An 18,536-nucleotide genomic window follows, 5' to 3' on the forward strand; every position below is an offset into this window, starting at 1 on the left:
GGGACGGAAAAGTGGTATGCATATGCCCCCTGCTGAGGATGCGGACGAAGGCCTTTCCAAAGACCCGGGGGTCTGAATACCACACCATAGGGGCTCAAAGGGATAGATTGAGAGTCTCTTCACCAAGGTACGCATGCGCAGATTATGGACCACGGAAGACTCAACTTGAAGGCCCCACTAGGTTCCTCTGGGTGCTGGTCACTATGAATAAAAAGTACGAGGACCTCCGCCTCCACCACTGAATCCTGATATGAATCAGTGCAACGCGTATCATTTACCCCCGTCCCAGCTTTCAAAAAAGAGTAAGACCAGCGGTTATACCCTGGCAGCCGTGCCTACTAAAATATGAGGACCTATGGCAAAGATAGAGAGCAACGGACAGGTCAAAGAATGTGGCACGTCTTGGGCTTTTCGGTATTCAGGCACTGAGAACTGCGATCCCCACAAACACTAGCACCAGGATGAAGGGCCAACGTATGATGTTCTCTGGTTTCGGGCCACCACCATCAAGAGAAAACCTATTCCAAGTCAGCCGAAGATAGATTCAATTGTCATTGCCTCTACCGTGGAATGTGTGTACCACTGGCCTAGACACGTACGATGTGTAAGACGCATCGCTCGCATCGACTCCCAGGTTCTGACACAATGGCTGTGCTTACTGTATGCTCTGGAAGACCTCCTAAGAGACATCTCTCTAGCCTGCCCCTGGAACCCTCTCATCCGTATTTGTTGTTGAGCTTCTGTTCTGTGTGATAGCTCCATTTACTCCTTGGAACCTACTGCAGAGAGACACTGACACAGGTCGGTCTGGAGCACGTGAAACTTTGAACCAGCAATCTCCCAGGCTTGGCTGCCCTGTCCACACCTTTCATTAGACAATGATGACGGCTTATGGCCCTTGGTGAAGACTTAGCATGCGAATCAGGGGTATAAAACAGTCTCAGGATCACGGACCTCAAACAAAATGTATGAAAATCTTCGCTTTTGTTCTTTACTTATCCTAGGATTTTCACATTTTAAATCAAACCACGAACCCCTTTATCACATTCATACTCACCAATCAGTCCATCCTTTCGAGTCCCCTTTCTCCTGTCTTGAATTTGGGCCTTTGACACTGACTCTTGAGACTCAAGCACAACCTGCGAATCAGGTACTTCTTCATCAGCTATATAAAGAAACCCAGTAAGACCGCTTCAGAGAACTATCAGATGTAGTGTGGAACACCTATACTTTGAATTTGGACAAGGAGGCAGCAGAAGTTTCTCTCAAGTTCACAGAGTTATATAGTATACATTGCACACCATGACTGAGTTTCCCTGGTGAGTCCAAAGGGAGACCTAACTCTAAGGGGGCTAAGGAAGCTTTTCCCGAGTTAATGCTTACAGTTCACCGACATGAGCCCCCAAAGCTAGCGGACTCTGCACCTGGGTCATACACTATGTTTCTTGTGAGCTCTGAGTCCTGAAACTCATGGACATCACGTGTCCCCAATAGCTGTTGACGCTCATGCCTTTAAGGAAAGCCAATGTCAAGTCCTTTGGAATCACATTGCTCTGTGACCTGAAGAGACCTGACAGACTTGGGTACGTTGCCTGTATAAAGAAATAGGCAACCTTGTTAAACGTAGGGAGTGAGCATGGCATTTCCTGAGGTATATTACGAGAGTCCTTTGCTTTCTGAATGTGCCGATAGTGGCCATTTTGCATAAAGCAGCAGGGAAAATAATAAGGGCTCTAAATGGATGGAAACACCAAGACTATATCTCATCTCCTCTGCGCTCTATTTGTGCCTCAAGAATTCTGTCTCACCAGTAGTGAGTTTTCACGTTGGAAAACATGGACGGCAACTTGTTCAGAAAGTTCAGTGTCGCAGTGAGCCAGCCACTCTGGAGGCCTCTTCAAGCCGCTTGGGCCTTAGAACAACACGTGGGAAGACGTTTGCAAAGACTCAGATATCCAGAACTGCTTTTGTCAATCCTATGACTCCGGAGGTCAAGGAAACTGTCCGGTGAGACGTATTAATTGGTTTTGACCAAACCGGGTCTTATTTCACAAATTTCGGGGCGAGCACCATTGACTCTTCCCCGCACAAAAGAGTGATGTCAAACTGGTAATCATGAGCCCCCTACAGATGGTGTGCACAACGGAAAGAACCAAGGGCGTGAGTACCGCACAATGCGGTCTCAAAAGGACAGACCGACAGACTTCGCCAAGGAACGCACGGTCAGATTATGGACCACGGAAGACTCAACATGTAGCCCCAACTAGGGTCCTCAGGGTGCTGCTCACTATGAATAATAAGCACTGGTCCCTCTACCTCCACCACTGAATCTTGATATGAATCACAGCAACGCATATACATTTACCCCACTTCCACCTTTCAAAAATGAATAACACTAGCGGCGATACGCTGGCAGCCGTCCCTGCAAAAAACTATGGCAAACGTAGACATCAACACACACGTGGAACAACGGTGGACTTCTTCGGTATTTTGGTATTGATGCACTGAGATCTGTGGTCCCCACAAACACTAGCACCAGGATGAAGGGCCAACATATGATGTTCTCAGGTTTCGGGCCACCCCTACCAGCGGAAGAATTTTTTCCAAGTCAGCCGAAGATAGATTCAATTGCTATTGCCTCTACCATTCAATGTATGTACTACTGGCCTAGACACGGACTAGGTATAAGACACATCGCTCGCATTAACTCCCAGGTTCTGACACAATGGCCTGTGGTTACGGTGTGCTCTGGAAGACCTCCTAGGGGACCTCTATCTTGCCTTCCCCTTGAACCCTCTCATCCACAGTTGGTTGTTGAGCTTCTGTTCGCTTTTATACCTCTATTTACTCCCTGGAGCCTACTGCAAAGAGGCACCGACTGACACAGGTCAGTCTGAAGCACATGTTTCTTTTGGAACCGTCATCTCCCAGGGTTGACCGAAACGTAGACACCTTTCATAAGACAATTACTGCTGAGTTATTGCTCTTGGTGAAGGCTACGCACATGAATCAGGGGTCTAAGACAGTCTCAGGATCAGGGACCGCAAACAAGATGTATGAAATCTTTGCTTTTGTTCTGTAGTCATCTTAGGATTTTCACCTTTTAAATCAAACTGTGAACCCCCTTATCATATTTATACTTACCAACCGGTCCGACCCTTCGAGTGCTCTTTTTCCTGTCTTGAATTTGGATCTTCGACACCGACTCTTGAGGCTCAAGCACAACCTTTGAACCAGGTAGATCTTCATCAGCTATACAAACAAATCCATTTAGACCACTCAATAGGAAAATCAGAAGTATTGTGAAATACCTATACTTTAAATTTGGACAAGTATGAAGCAGAGGTTTCTCTCCGTGTCTTAGAGTTAAGTCGTATACCTTCCAAACTCAGCCTGAGCTTCCTGGTGTGTCAAATGAGAGCGCCACCTCTGAGAGATCTAAGGCAGCAGTTCCCACGTTAATGCTTACGGTCCACCCAGATGGGTCCAAAAGCCAGCGGACTCCGCAAGCTTGGTCATACTCTATGACATCTCGTGAGCTCTAAGTCCGGAAACCGATGGACAGCACGTGTCCTCAGAAGCTGCTGACGCTCATGCCTTTCATGAAAGAGAATGTAAAGTCCTCTGGAATCACACTGCTCAGTGACCTGAAGAGACCTCACGGACTTGGGTAGGTTGCCTGCGTGACCAAAGAGGCAACCTTCTTAAACTTAATGAGTGACAATGACATCCTGTGAGCTGTTTTACAAGGGACCTTCGATTTCAGGGCGTGCTGCCGGTGGCCGCCTTGCCTAAAGAAGTGGACGACAGTAGAACGGAATATAAGAGGACGCAATCCGAGGACCATCACCGTCCTCAGCTGAGCACTCTTTGGGCTCCGACAGTTTTGGCCCGCACGAGGTGGCGAGTTTCCACACTGCGAACCATGGATAACTGCCATTCCAGACAGTGCGGTTTCCCAGAGAGCCATTCTGGTGGCCGCTTCTGTGCACAAGGGACTGAGACCAACAGACCCCAAGACTGTTGCAAAGACTCTGAATTCCAGATTTGCTATTGTCAATCCTAAGTTAGTTCAGGCCAATGAAACTCTCTCCTACGACGTGTCCATCGGTTCGGACAAAATGAGATCTTAATTCACAAATTCCCAGGCATGCACCATTGACTTCTGCCGCTCAGAAGAGGGACGGAAAAGTGGTATGCATATGCCCCCTGCTGAGGATGCGGACGAAGGCCTTTCCAAAGACCCGGGGGTCTGAATACCACACCATAGGGGCTCAAAGGGATAGATTGAGAGTCTCTTCACCAAGGTACGCATGCGCAGATTATGGACCACGGAAGACTCAACTTGAAGGCCCCACTAGGTTCCTCTGGGTGCTGGTCACTATGAATAAAAAGTACGAGGACCTCCGCCTCCACCACTGAATCCTGATATGAATCAGTGCAACGCGTATCATTTACCCCCGTCCCAGCTTTCAAAAAAGAGTAAGACCAGCGGTTATACCCTGGCAGCCGTGCCTACTAAAATATGAGGACCTATGGCAAAGATAGAGAGCAACGGACAGGTCAAAGAATGTGGCACGTCTTGGGCTTTTCGGTATTCAGGCACTGAGAATTGCGATCCCCACAAACACTAGCACCAGGATGAAGGGCCAACGTATGATGTTCTCTGGTTTCGGGCCACCACCATCAAGAGAAAACCTATTCCAAGTCAGCCGAAGATAGATTCAATTGTCATTGCCTCTACCGTGGAATGTGTGTACCACTGGCCTAGACACGTACGATGTGTAAGACGCATCGCTCGCATCGACTCCCAGGTTCTGACACAATGGCTGTGCTTACTGTATGCTCTGGAAGACCTCCTAAGAGACATCTCTCTAGCCTGCCCCTGGAACCCTCTCATCCGTATTTGTTGTTGAGCTTCTGTTCTGTGTGATAGCTCCATTTACTCCTTGGAACCTACTGCAGAGAGACACTGACACAGGTCGGTCTGGAGCACGTGAAACTTTGAACCAGCAATCTCCCAGGCTTGGCTGCCCTGTCCACACCTTTCATTAGACAATGATGACGGCTTATGGCCCTTGGTGAAGACTAAGCATGCGAATCAGGGGTATAAAACAGTCTCAGGATCACGGACCTCAAACAAAATGTATGAAAATCTTCGCTTTTGTTCTTTACTTATCCTAGGATTTTCACATTTTAAATCAAACCACGAACCCCCTTATCACATTCATACTCACCAATCAGTCCATCCTTTCGAGTCCCCTTTCTCCTGTCTTGAATTTGGGCCTTTGACACTGACTCTTGAGACTCAAGCACAACCTGCGAATCAGGTACTTCTTCATCAGCTATATAAAGAAACCCAGTAAGACCGCTTCAGAGAACTATCAGATGTAGTGTGGAACACCTATACTTTGAATTTGGACAAGGAGGCAGCAGAAGTTTCCCTCAATTTCACAGAGTTATATAGTATACATTGCACACCATGACTGAGTTTCCCTGGTGAGTCCAAAGGGAGACCTAACTCTAAGGGGGCTAAGGAAGCTTTTCCCGAGTTAATGCTTACAGTTCACCGACATGAGCCCCCAAAGCCAGCGGACTCTGCACCTGGGTCATACACTATGTTTCTTGTGAGCTCTGAGTCCTGAAACTCATGGACATCACGTGTCCCCAATAGCTGTTGACGCTCATGCCTTTAAGGAAAGCCAATGTCAAGTCCTTTGGAATCACATTGCTCTGTGACCTGAAGAGACCTGACAGACTTGGGTACGTTGCCTGTATAAAGAAATAGGCAACCTTGTTAAACGTAGGGAGTGAGCATGGCATTTCCTGAGGTATATTACGAGAGTCCTTTGCTTTCTGAGTGTGCCGATAGTGGCCATTTTGCATAAAGCAGCAAGGAAAATAATAAGGGCTCTAAATGGATGGAAACACCAAGACTATATCTCATCTCCTCTGCGCTCTATTTGTGCCTCAAGAATTCTGTCTCACCAGTAGTGAGTTTTCACGTTGGAAAACATGGACGGCAACTTGTTCAGAAAGTTCAGTGTCGCAGTGAGCCAGCCACTCTGGAGGCCTCTTCAAGCCGCTTGGGCCTGAGAACAACACGTGGGAAGACGTTTGCAAAGACTCAGATATCCAGAACTGCTTTTGTCAATCCTATGACTCCGGAGGTCAAGGAAACTGTCCGGTGAGACGTATTAATTGGTTTTGACCAAACCGGGTCTTATTTCACAAATTTCGGGGCGAGCACCATTGACTCTTCCCCGCACAAAAGAGCGATGTCAAACTGGTAATCATGAGCCCCCTACTGATGGTGTGCGCAACGGAAAGAACCAAGGGCGTGACTACCGCACAATGCGGTCTCAAAAGGACAGACCGACAGACTTCGCCAAGGAACGCACGGTCAGATTATGGACCACGGAAGACTCAACATGTAGCCCCAACTAGGGTCCTCAGGGTGCTGCTCACTATGAATAATAAGCACTGGTCCCTCTACCTCCACCACTGAATCTTGATATGAATCACAGCAACGCATATACATTTACCCCACTTCCACCTTTCAAAAATGAATAACACTAGCGGCGATACGCTGGCAGCCGTCCCTGCAAAAAACTATGGCAAACGTAGACATCAACACACACGTGGAACAACGGTGGACTTCTTAGGTATTTTGGTATTGATGCACTGAGATCTGTGGTCCCCACAAACACTAGCACCAGGATGAAGGGCCAACATATGATGTTCTCAGGTTTCGGGCCACCCCTACCAGCGGAAGAATTTTTTCCAAGTCAGCCGAAGATAGATTCAATTGCTATTGCCTCTACCATTCAATGTATGTACTACTGGCCTAGACACGGACTAGGTATAAGACACATCGCTCGCATTAACTCCCAGGTTCTGACACAATGGCCTGTGGTTACGGTGTGCTCTGGAAGACCTCCTAGGGGACCTCTATCTGGCCTTCCCCTTGAACCCTCTCATCCACCTTTGGTTGTTGAGCTTCTGTTCGCTTTTATACCTCTATTTACTCCTTGGAGCCTACTGCAAAGAGGCACCGACTGACACAGGTCAGTCTGAAGCACATGTTTCTTTTGGAACCGTCATCTCCCAGGGTTGACCGAAACGTAGACACCTTTCATAAGACAATTACTGCTGAGTTATTGCTCTTGGTGAAGGCTACGCACATGAATCAGGGGTCTAAGACAGTCTCAGGATCAGGGACCGCAAACAAGATGTATGAAATCTTTGCTTTTGTTCTGTAGTCATCTTAGGATTTTCACCTTTTAAATCAAACTGTGAACCCCCTTATCATATTTATACTTACCAACCGGTCCGACCCTTCGAGTGCTCTTTTTCCTGTCTTGAATTTGGATCTTCGACACCGACTCTTGAGGCTCAAGCACAACCTTTGAACCAGGTAGATCTTCATCAGCTATACAAACAAATCCATTTAGACCACTCAATAGGAAAATCAGAAGTATTGTGAAATACCTATACTTTAAATTTGGACAAGTATGAAGCAGAGGTTTCTCTCCGTGTCTTAGAGTTAAGTCGTATACCTTCCAAACTCAGCCTGAGCTTCCTGGTGTGTCAAATGAGAGCGCCACCTCTGAGAGATCTAAGGCAGCAGTTCCCACGTTAATGCTTACGGTCCACCCAGATAGGTCCAAAAGCCAGCGGACTCCGCAAGCTTGGTCATACTCTATGACATCTCGTGAGCTCTAAGTCCGGAAACCGATGGACAGCACGTGTCCTCAGAAGCTGCTGACGCTCATGCCTTTCATGAAAGAGAATGTAAAGTCCTCTGGAATCACACTGCTCAGTGACCTGAAGAGACCTCACGGACTTGGGTAGGTTGCCTGCGTGACCAAAGAGGCAACCTTCTTAAACTTAATGAGTGACAATGACATCCTGTGAGCTGTTTTACAAGGGACCTTCGATTTCAGGGCGTGCTGCCGGTGGCCGCCTTGCCTAAAGAAGTGGACGACAGTAGAACGGAATATAAGAGGACGCAATCCGAGGACCATCACCGTCCTCAGCTGAGCACTCTTTGGGCTCCGACGGTTTTGGCCCGCACGAGGTGGCGAGTTTCCACACTGCGAACCATGGATAACTGCCATTCCAGACAGTGCGGTTTCCCAGAGAGCCATTCTGGTGGCCGCTTCTGTGCACAAGGGACTGAGACCAACAGACCCCAAGACTGTTGCAAAGACTCTGAATTCCAGATTTGCTATTGTCAATCCTAAGTTAGTTCAGGCCAATGAAACTCTCTCCTACGACGTGTCCATCGGTTCGGACAAAATGAGATCTTAATTCACAAATTCCCAGGCATGCACCATTGACTTCTGCCGCTCAGAAGAGGGACGGAAAAGTGGTATGCATATGCCCCCTGCTGAGGATGCGGACGAAGGCCTTTCCAAAGACCCGGGGGTCTGAATACCACACCATAGGGGCTCAAAGGGATAGATTGAGAGTCTCTTCACCAAGGTACGCATGCGCAGATTATGGACCACGGAAGACTCAACTTGAAGGCCCCACTAGGTTCCTCTGGGTGCTGGTCACTATGAATAAAAAGTACGAGGACCTCCGCCTCCACCACTGAATCCTGATATGAATCAGTGCAACGCGTATCATTTACCCCCGTCCCAGCTTTCAAAAAAGAGTAAGACCAGCGGTTATACCCTGGCAGCCGTGCCTACTAAAATATGAGGACCTATGGCAAAGATAGAGAGCAACGGACAGGTCAAAGAATGTGGCACGTCTTGGGCTTTTCGGTATTCAGGCACTGAGAACTGCGATCCCCACAAACACTAGCACCAGGATGAAGGGCCAACGTATGATGTTCTCTGGTTTCGGGCCACCACCATCAAGAGAAAACCTATTCCAAGTCAGCCGAAGATAGATTCAATTGTCATTGCCTCTACCGTGGAATGTGTGTACCACTGGCCTAGACACGTACGATGTGTAAGACGCATCGCTCGCATCAACTCCCAGGTTCTGACACAATGGCTGTGGTTACTGTATGCTCTGGAAGACCTCCTAAGAGACATCTCTCTAGCCTGCCCCTGGAACCCTCTCATCCGTATTTGTTGTTGAGCTTCTGTTCTGTGTGATAGCTCCATTTACTCCTTGGAACCTACTGCAGAGAGACACTGACACAGGTCGGTCTGGAGCACGTGAAACTTTGAACCAGCAATCTCCCAGGCTTGGCTGCCCTGTCCACACCTTTCATTAGACAATGATGACGGCTTATGGCCCTTGGTGAAGACTAAGCATGCGAATCAGGGGTATAAAACAGTCTCAGGATCACGGACCTCAAACAAAATGTATGAAAATCTTCGCTTTTGTTCTTTACTTATCCTAGGATTTTCACATTTTAAATCAAACCACGAACCCCCTTTATCACATTCATACTCACCAATCAGTCCATCCTTTCGAGTCCCCTTTCTCCTGTCTTGAATTTGGGCCTTTGACACTGACTCTTGAGACTCAAGCACAACCTGCGAATCAGGTACTTCTTCATCAGCTATATAAAGAAACCCAGTAAGACCGCTTCAGAGAACTATCAGATGTAGTGTGGAACACCTATACTTTGAATTTGGACAAGGAGGCAGCAGAAGTTTCTCTCAAGTTCACAGAGTTATATAGTATACATTGCACACCATGACTGAGTTTCCCTGGTGAGTCCAAAGGGAGACCTAACTCTAAGGGGGCTAAGGAAGCTTTTCCCGAGTTAATGCTTACAGTTCACCGACATGAGCCCCCAAAGCCAGCGGACTCTGCACCTGGGTCATACACTATGTTTCTTGTGAGCTCTGAGTCCTGAAACTCATGGACAGCACATGTCCCCAATAGCTGTTGACGCTCATGCCTTTAATGAAAGCCAATGTCAAGTCCTTTGGAATCACATTGCTCTGTGACCTGAAGAGACCTGACAGACTTGGGTACGTTGCCTGTATAAAGAAATAGGCAACCTTGTTAAACGTAGGGAGTGAGCATGGCATTTCCTGAGGTATATTACGAGAGTCCTTTGCTTTCTGAATGTGCCGATAGAGGCCATTTTGCATAAAGCAGCAAGGAAAATAATAAGGGCTCTAAATGGATGGAAACACCAAGACTATATCTCATCTCCGCTGCGCTCTATTTGTGCCTCAAGAATTCTGTCTCACCAGTAGTGAGTTTTCACGTTGGAAAACATGGATGGCAACTTGTTCAGAAAGTGCAGTGTCGCAGTGAGCCACTCTGGAGGCCTCTTCAAGCCGCTTGGGCCTGAGAACAACACGTGGGAAGACGTTTGCAAAGACTCAGATATCCAGAACTGCTTTTGTCAATCCTATGACTCCGGAGGTCAAGGAAACTGTCCGGTGAGACGTATTAATTGGTTTTGACCAAACCGGGTCTTATTTCACAAATTTCGGGGCGAGCATCATTGACTCTTCCCCGCACAAAAGAGTGATGTCACTGGTAATCATGAGCCCCCTACTGATGGTGTGCGCAACGGAAAGAACCAAGGGCGTGAGTACCGCACAATGCGGTCTCAAAAGGACAGACCGACAGACTTCGCCAAGGAACGCACGGTCAGATTATGGACCACGGAAGACTCAACATGTAGCCCCAACTAGGGTCCTCAGGGTGCTGCTCACTATGAATAATAAGCACTGGTCCCTCTACCTCCACCACTGAATCTTGATATGAATCCCAGCAACGCATATACATTTACCCCACTTCCATCTCTCAAAAATGAATAACACTAGCGGCGATACGCTGGCAGCCGTCGCTGCAAAAAACTATGGCAAACGTAGACATCAACACACACGTGGAACAACGGTGGACTTCTTAGGTATTTTGGTATTGATGCACTGAGATCTGTGGTCCCCACAAACACTAGCACCAGGATGAAGGGCCAACATATGATGTTCTCAGGTTTCGGGCCACCCCTACCAGCGGAAGAATTTTTTCCAAGTCAGCCGAAGATAGATTCAATTGCTATTGCCTCTACCATTCAATGTATGTACTACTGGCCTAGACACGGACTAGGTATAAGACACATCGCTCGCATTAACTCCCAGGTTCTGACACAATGGCCTGTGGTTACGGTGTGCTCTGGAAGACCTCCTAGGGGACCTCTATCTTGCCTTCCCCTTGAACCCTCTCATCCACAGTTGGTTGTTGAGCTTCTGTTCGCTTTTATACCTCTATTTACTCCCTGGAGCCTACTGCAAAGAGGCACCGACTGACACAGGTCAGTCTGAAGCACATGTTTCTTTTGGAACCGTCATCTCCCAGGGTTGACCGAAACGTAGACACCTTTCATAAGACAATTACTGCTGAGTTATTGCTCTTGGTGAAGGCTACGCACATGAATCAGGGGTCTAAGACAGTCTCAGGATCAGGGACCGCAAACAAGATGTATGAAATCTTTGCTTTTGTTCTGTAGTCATCTTAGGATTTTCACCTTTTAAATCAAACTGTGAACCCCCTTATCATATTTATACTTACCAACCGGGCCGACCCTTCGAGTGCTCTTTTTCCTGTCTTGAATTTGGATCCTCGACACCGACTCTTGAGGCTCAAGCACAACCTTTGAACCAGGTAGATCTTCATCAGCTATACAAACAAATCCATTTAGACCACTCAATAGGAAAATCAGAAGTATTGTGAAATACCTATACTTTAAATTTGGACAAGTATGAAGCAGAGGTTTCTCTCCGTGTCTTAGAGTTAAGTCGTATACCTTCCAAACTCAGCCTGAGCTTCCTGGTGTGTCAAATGAGAGCGCCACCTCTGAGAGATCTAAGGCAGCAGTTCCCACGTTAATGCTTACGGTCCACCCAGATGGGTCCAAAAGCCAGCGGACTCCGCAAGCTTGGTCATACTCTATGACATCTCGTGAGCTCTAAGTCCGGAAACCGATGGACAGCACGTGTCCTCAGAAGCTGCTGACGCTCATGCCTTTCATGAAAGAGAATGTAAAGTCCTCTGGAATCACACTGCTCAGTGACCTGAAGAGACCTCACGGACTTGGGTAGGTTGCCTGCGTGACCAAAGAGGCAACCTTCTTAAACTTAATGAGTGACAATGACATCCTGTGAGCTGTTTTACAAGGGACCTTCGATTTCAGGGTGTGCTGCCGGTGGCCGCCTTGCCTAAAGAAGTGGACGACAGTAGAACGGAATATAAGAGCACGCAATCCGAGGACCATCACCGTCCTCAGCTGAGCACTCTTTGGGCTCCGACAGTTTTGGCCCGCACGAGGTGGCGAGTTTCCACACTGCGAACCATGGATAACTGCCATTCCAGACAGTGCGGTTTCCCGGAGAGCCATTCTGGTGGCCGCTTCTGTGTACAAGGGACTGAGACCAACAGACCCCAAGGCTGTTGCAAAGACTCTGAATTCCAGATTTGCTATTGTCAATCCTAAGTTAGTTCAGGCCAATGAAACTCTCTCCTACGACGTGTCCATCGGTTCGGACAAAATGAGATCTTAATTCACAAATTCCCAGGCATGCACCATTGACTTCTGCCGCTCAGAAGAGGGACGGAAAAGTGGTATGCATATGCCCCCTGCTGAGGATGCGGACGAAGGCCTTTCCAAAGACCCGGGGGTCTGAATACCACACCATAGGGGCTCAAAGGGATAGATTGAGAGTCTCTTCACCAAGGTACGCATGCGCAGATTATGGACCACGGAAGACTCAACTTGAAGGCCCCACTAGGTTCCTCTGGGTGCTGGTCACTATGAATAAAAAGTACGAGGACCTCCGCCTCCACCACTGAATCCTGATATGAATCAGTGCAACGCGTATCATTTACCCCCGTCCCAGCTTTCAAAAAAGAGTAAGACCAGCGGTTATACCCTGGCAGCCGTGCCTACTAAAATATGAGGACCTATGGCAAAGATAGAGAGCAACGGACAGGTCAAAGAATGTGGCACGTCTTGGGCTTTTCGGTATTCAGGCACTGAGAATTGCGATCCCCACAAACACTAGCACCAGGATGAAGGGCCAACGTATGATGTTCTCTGGTTTCGGGCCACCACCATCAAGAGAAAACCTATTCCAAGTCAGCCGAAGATAGATTCAATTGTCATTGCCTCTACCGTGGAATGTGTGTACCACTGGCCTAGACACGTACGATGTGTAAGACGCATCGCTCGCATCGACTCCCAGGTTCTGACACAATGGCTGTGGTTACTGTATGCTCTGGAAGACCTCCTAAGAGACATCTCTCTAGCCTGCCCCTGGAACCCTCTCATCCGTATTTGTTGTTGAGCTTCTGTTCTGTGTGATAGCTCCATTTACTCCTTGGAACCTACTGCAGAGAGACACTGACACAGGTCGGTCTGGAGCACGTGAAACTTTGAACCAGCAATCTCCCAGGCTTGGCTGCCCTGTCCACACCTTTCATTAGACAATGATGACGGCTTATGGCCCTTGGTGAAGACTTAGCATGCGAATCAGGGGTATAAAACAGTCTCAGGATCACGGACCTCAAACAAAATGTATGAAAATCTTCGCTTTTGTTCTTTACTTATCCTAGGATTTTCACATTTTAAATCAAACCACGAACCCCCTTTATCACATTCATACTCACCAATCAGTCCATCCTTTCGAGTCCCCTTTCTCCTGTCTTGAATTTGGGCCTTTGACACTGACTCTTGAGACTCAAGCACAACCTGCGAATCAGGTACTTCTTCATCAGCTATATAAAGAAACCCAGTAAGACCGCTTCAGAGAACTATCAGATGTAGTGTGGAACACCTATACTTTGAATTTGGACAAGGAGGCAGCAGAAGTTTCTCTCAAGTTCACAGAGTTATATAGTATACATTGCACACCATGACTGAGTTTCCCTGGTGAGTCCAAAGGGAGACCTAACTCTAAGGGGGCTAAGGAAGCTTTTCCCGAGTTAATGCTTACAGTTCACCGACATGAGCCCCCAAAGCTAGCGGACTCTGCACCTGGGTCATACACTATGTTTCTTGTGAGCTCTGAGTCCTGAAACTCATGGACATCACGTGTCCCCAATAGCTGTTGACGCTCATGCCTTTAAGGAAAGCCAATGTCAAGTCCTTTGGAATCACATTGCTCTGTGACCTGAAGAGACCTGACAGACTTGGGTACGTTGCCTGTATAAAGAAATAGGCAACCTTGTTAAACGTAGGGAGTGAGCATGGCATTTCCTGAGGTATATTACGAGAGTCCTTTGCTTTCTGAGTGTGCCGATAGTGGCCATTTTGCATAAAGCAGCAAGGAAAATAATAAGGGCTCTAAAAGGATGGAAACACCAAGACTATATCTCATCTCCTCTGCGCTCTATTTGTGCCTCAAGAATTCTGTCTCACCAGTAGTGAGTTTTCACGTTGGAAAACATGGACGGCAACTTGTTCAGAAAGTTCAGTGTCGCAGTGAGCCAGCCACTCTGGAGGCCCCTTCAAGCCGCTTGGGCCTTAGAACAACACGTGGGAAGACGTTTGCAAAGACTCAGATATCCAGAACTGCTTTTGTCAATCCTATGACTCCGGAGGTCAAGGAAACTGTCCGGTGAGACGTATTAATTGGTTTTGACCAAACCGGGTCTTATTTCACAAATTTCGGGGCGAGCACCATTGACTCTTCCCCGCACAAAAGAGCGATGTCAAACTGGTAATCATGAGCCCCCTACTGATGGTGTGCGCAACGGAAAGAACCAAGGGCGTGATTACCGCACAATGCGGTCTCAAAAGGACAGACCGACAGACTTCGCCAAGGAACGCACGGTCAGATTATGGACCACGGAAGACTCAACATGTAGCCCCAACTAGGGTCCTCAGGGTGCTGCTCACTATGAATAATAAGCACTGGTCCCTCTACCTCCACCACTGAATCTTGATATGAATCACAGCAACGCATATACATTTACCCCACTTCCACCACTCAAAAATGAATAACACTAGCGGCGATACGCTGGCAGCCGTCCCTGCTAAAAACTATGGCAAACGTAGACATCAACACACACGTGGAACAACGGTGGACTTCTTAGGTATTTTGGTATTGATGCACTGAGATCTGTGGTCCCCACAAACACTAGCACCAGGATGAAGGGCCAACATATGATGTTCTCAGGTTTCGGGCCACCCCTACCAGCGGAACAATTTTTTCCAAGTCAGCCGAAGATAGATTCAATTGCTATTGCCTCTACCATTCAATGTATGTACTACTGGCCTAGACACGGACTAGGTATAAGACACATCGCTCGCATTAACTCCCAGGTTCTGACACAATGGCCTGTGGTTACGATGTGCTCTGGAAGAACTCCTAGGGGACCTCTATCTGGCCTTCCCCTTGAACCCTCTCATCCACAGTAGGTTGTTGAGCTTCTGTTCGCTTTTATTCCTCCATTTACTCCTTGGAGCCTACTGCAAAGAGGCACCGACTGACACAGGTCAGTCTGAAGCACATGTTTCTTTTGGAACCGTCATCTCCCAGGGTTGACCGAAACGTAGACACCTTTCATAAGACAATTACTGCTGAGTTATTGCTCTTGGTGAAGGCTACGCACATGAATCAGGGGTCTAAGACAGTCTCAGGATCAGGGACCGCAAACAAGATGTATGAAATCTTTGCTTTTGTTCTGTAGTCATCTTAGGATTTTCACCTTTTAAATCAAACTGTGAACCCCCTTATCATATTTATACTTACCAACCGGTCCGACCCTTCGAGTGCTCTTTTTCCTGTCTTGAATTTGGATCTTCGACACCGACTCTTGAGGCTCAAGCACAACCTTTGAACCAGGTAGATCTTCATCAGCTATACAAACAAATCCATTTAGACCACTCAATAGGAAAATCAGAAGTATTGTGAAATACCTATACTTTAAATTTGGACAAGTATGAAGCAGAGGTTTCTCTCCGTGTCTTAGAGTTAAGTCGTATACCTTCCAAACTCAGCCTGAGCTTCCTGGTGTGTCAAATGAGAGCGCCACCTCTAAGAGATCTAAGGCAGCAGTTCCCACGTTAATGCTTACGGTCCACCCAGATGGGTCCAAAAGCCAGCGGACTCCGCAAGCTTGGTCATACTCTATGACATCTCGTGAGCTCTAAGTCCGGAAACCGATGGACAGCACGTGTCCTCAGAAGCTGCTGACGCTCATGCCTTTCATGAAAGAGAATGTAAAGTCCTCTGGAATCACACTGCTCAGTGACCTGAAGAGACCTCACGGACTTGGGTAGGTTGCCTGCGTGACCAAAGAGGCAACCTTCTTAAACTTAATGAGTGACAATGACATCCTGTGAGCTGTTTTACAAGGGACCTTCGATTTCAGGGCGTGCTGCCGGTGGCCGCCTTGCCTAAAGAAGTGGACGACAGTAGAACGGAATATAAGAGCACGCAATCCGAGGACCATCACCGTCCTCAGCTGAGCACTCTTTGGGCTCCGACGGTTTTGGCCCGCACGAGGTGGCTAGTTTCCACACTGCGAACCATGGATAACTGCCATTCCAGACAGTGCGGTTTCCCAGAGAGCCATTCTGGTGGCCGCTTCTGTGCACAAGGGACTGAGACCAACAGACCCCAAGGCTGTTGCAAAGACTCTGAATTCCAGATTTGCTATTGTCAATCCTAAGTTAGTTCAGGCCAATGAAACTCTCTCCTACGATGTGTCCATCGGTTCGGACAAAATGAGATCTTAATTCACAAATTCCCAGGCATGCACCATTGACTTCTGCCGCTCAGAAGAGGGACGGAAAAGTGGTATGCATATGCCCCCTGCTGAGGATGCGGACGAAGGCCTTTCCAAAGACCCGGGGGTCTGAATACCACACCATAGGGGCTCAAAGGGATAGATTGAGAGTCTCTTCACCAAGGTACGCATGCGCAGATTATGGACCACGGAAGACTCAACTTGAAGGCCCCACTAGGTTCCTCTGGGTGCTGGTCACTATGAATAAAAAGTACGAGGACCTCCGCCTCCACCACTGAATCCTGATATGAATCAGTGCAACGCGTATCATTTACCCCCGTCCCAGCTTTCAAAAAAAGTAAGACCAGCGGTTATACCCTGGCAGCCGTGCCTACTAAAATATGAGGACCTATGGCAAAGATAGAGAGCAACGGACAGGTCAAAGAATGTGGCACGTCTTGGGCTTTTCGGTATTCAGGCACTGAGAATTGCGATCCCCACAAACACTAGCACCAGGATGAAGGGCCAACGTATGATGTTCTCTGGTTTCGGGCCACCACCATCAAGAGAAAACCTATTCCAAGTCAGCCGAAGATAGATTCAATTGTCATTGCCTCTACCGTGGAATGTGTGTACCACTGGCCTAGACACGTACGATGTGTAAGACGCATCGCTCGCATCGACTCCCAGGTTCTGACACAATGGCTGTGGTTACTGTATGCTCTGGAAGACCTCCTAAGAGACATCTCTCTAGCCTGCCCCTGGAACCCTCTCATCCGTATTTGTTGTTGAGCTTCTGTTCTGTGTGATAGCTCCATTTACTCCTTGGAACCTACTGCAGAGAGACACTGACACAGGTCGGTCTGGAGCACGTGAAACTTTGAACCAGCAATCTCCCAGGCTTGGCTGCCCTGTCCACACCTTTCATTAGACAATGATGACGGCTTATGGCCCTTGGTGAAGACTTAGCATGCGAATCAGGGGTATAAAACAGTCTCAGGATCACGGACCTCAAACAAAATGTATGAAAATCTTCGCTTTTGTTCTTTACTTATCCTAGGATTTTCACATTTTAAATCAAACCACGAACCCCTTTATCACATTCATACTCACCAATCAGTCCATCCTTTCGAGTCCCCTTTCTCCTGTCTTGAATTTGGGCCTTTGACACTGACTCTTGAGACTCAAGCACAACCTGCGAATCAGGTACTTCTTCATCAGCTATATAAAGAAACCCAGTAAGACCGCTTCAGAGAACTATCAGATGTAGTGTGGAACACCTATACTTTGAATTTGGACAAGGAGGCAGCAGAAGTTTCTCTCAAGTTCACAGAGTTATATAGTATACATTGCACACCATGACTGAGTTTCCCTGGTGAGTCCAAAGGGAGACCTAACTCTAAGGGGGCTAAGGAGCTTTTCCCCGAGTTAAGGCTTACAGTTCACCGACATGAGCCCCCAAAGCCAGCGGCACGTCTGCAACCTGGGTCATACACTATGTTTCTTGTGAGCTCTGAGTCCTGAAACTCATGGACAAGGCACATGTCCCCAATAGGCTGTGTGACGCTCATTGCCTTAATGAAAGCCAATGTCAAGTCCTGTGGAATAACATTGTCTGTGACCTGGAAGAGACCTGACAGACTTGGGTAACGTGCCTGTATAAAGAATAGGCAGACCTTGTTAACGTAGGGAGTGACATGGCATTTCCTGAGTATATTACGGAGTCCTTTTTTCGAGTGTGCTTGTGGCCATTTTGCATTAAAGAAGGTATGAAAATAAATGGACATAAAGGATGAAACACCAAGACTCTTTACTCCTCGCTCTATTTGGCTCCAAGAATTTGCTCACCTGTGAGTTTTTTATGAAAACATGATGAA

At 47.6% G+C, this 18,536-nt stretch overlaps 1 protein-coding gene across 1 annotated transcript in view; it reads right to left on the bottom strand.

Annotated features, from left to right (window-relative positions):
- LOC107511567 (coiled-coil domain-containing protein 7-like) overlaps positions 1-18,536 on the bottom strand; it is a 256,029-nt gene that overhangs the window by 152,812 nt on the left and 84,681 nt on the right. Inside the window, exons 8-16 of the mRNA XM_036226605.1 lie at positions 17,773-17,880; positions 15,681-15,788; positions 13,594-13,701; positions 11,500-11,607; positions 9,419-9,526; positions 7,325-7,432; positions 5,238-5,345; positions 3,145-3,252; positions 1,058-1,165 (exon numbers count right to left, since the gene is read on the bottom strand). Coding sequence (XP_036082498.1) covers positions 1,058-1,165; positions 3,145-3,252; positions 5,238-5,345; positions 7,325-7,432; positions 9,419-9,526; positions 11,500-11,607; positions 13,594-13,701; positions 15,681-15,788; positions 17,773-17,880 — 972 coding nt within the window. The remainder of the gene's footprint in view (positions 1-1,057; positions 1,166-3,144; positions 3,253-5,237; positions 5,346-7,324; positions 7,433-9,418; positions 9,527-11,499; positions 11,608-13,593; positions 13,702-15,680; positions 15,789-17,772; positions 17,881-18,536) is intronic.

Source organism: Rousettus aegyptiacus, unplaced genomic scaffold (assembly GCF_014176215.1).
Source record: "Rousettus aegyptiacus isolate mRouAeg1 unplaced genomic scaffold, mRouAeg1.p scaffold_m13_p_10, whole genome shotgun sequence".
NCBI classification, from domain to species: domain Eukaryota; kingdom Metazoa; phylum Chordata; class Mammalia; order Chiroptera; family Pteropodidae; genus Rousettus; species Rousettus aegyptiacus.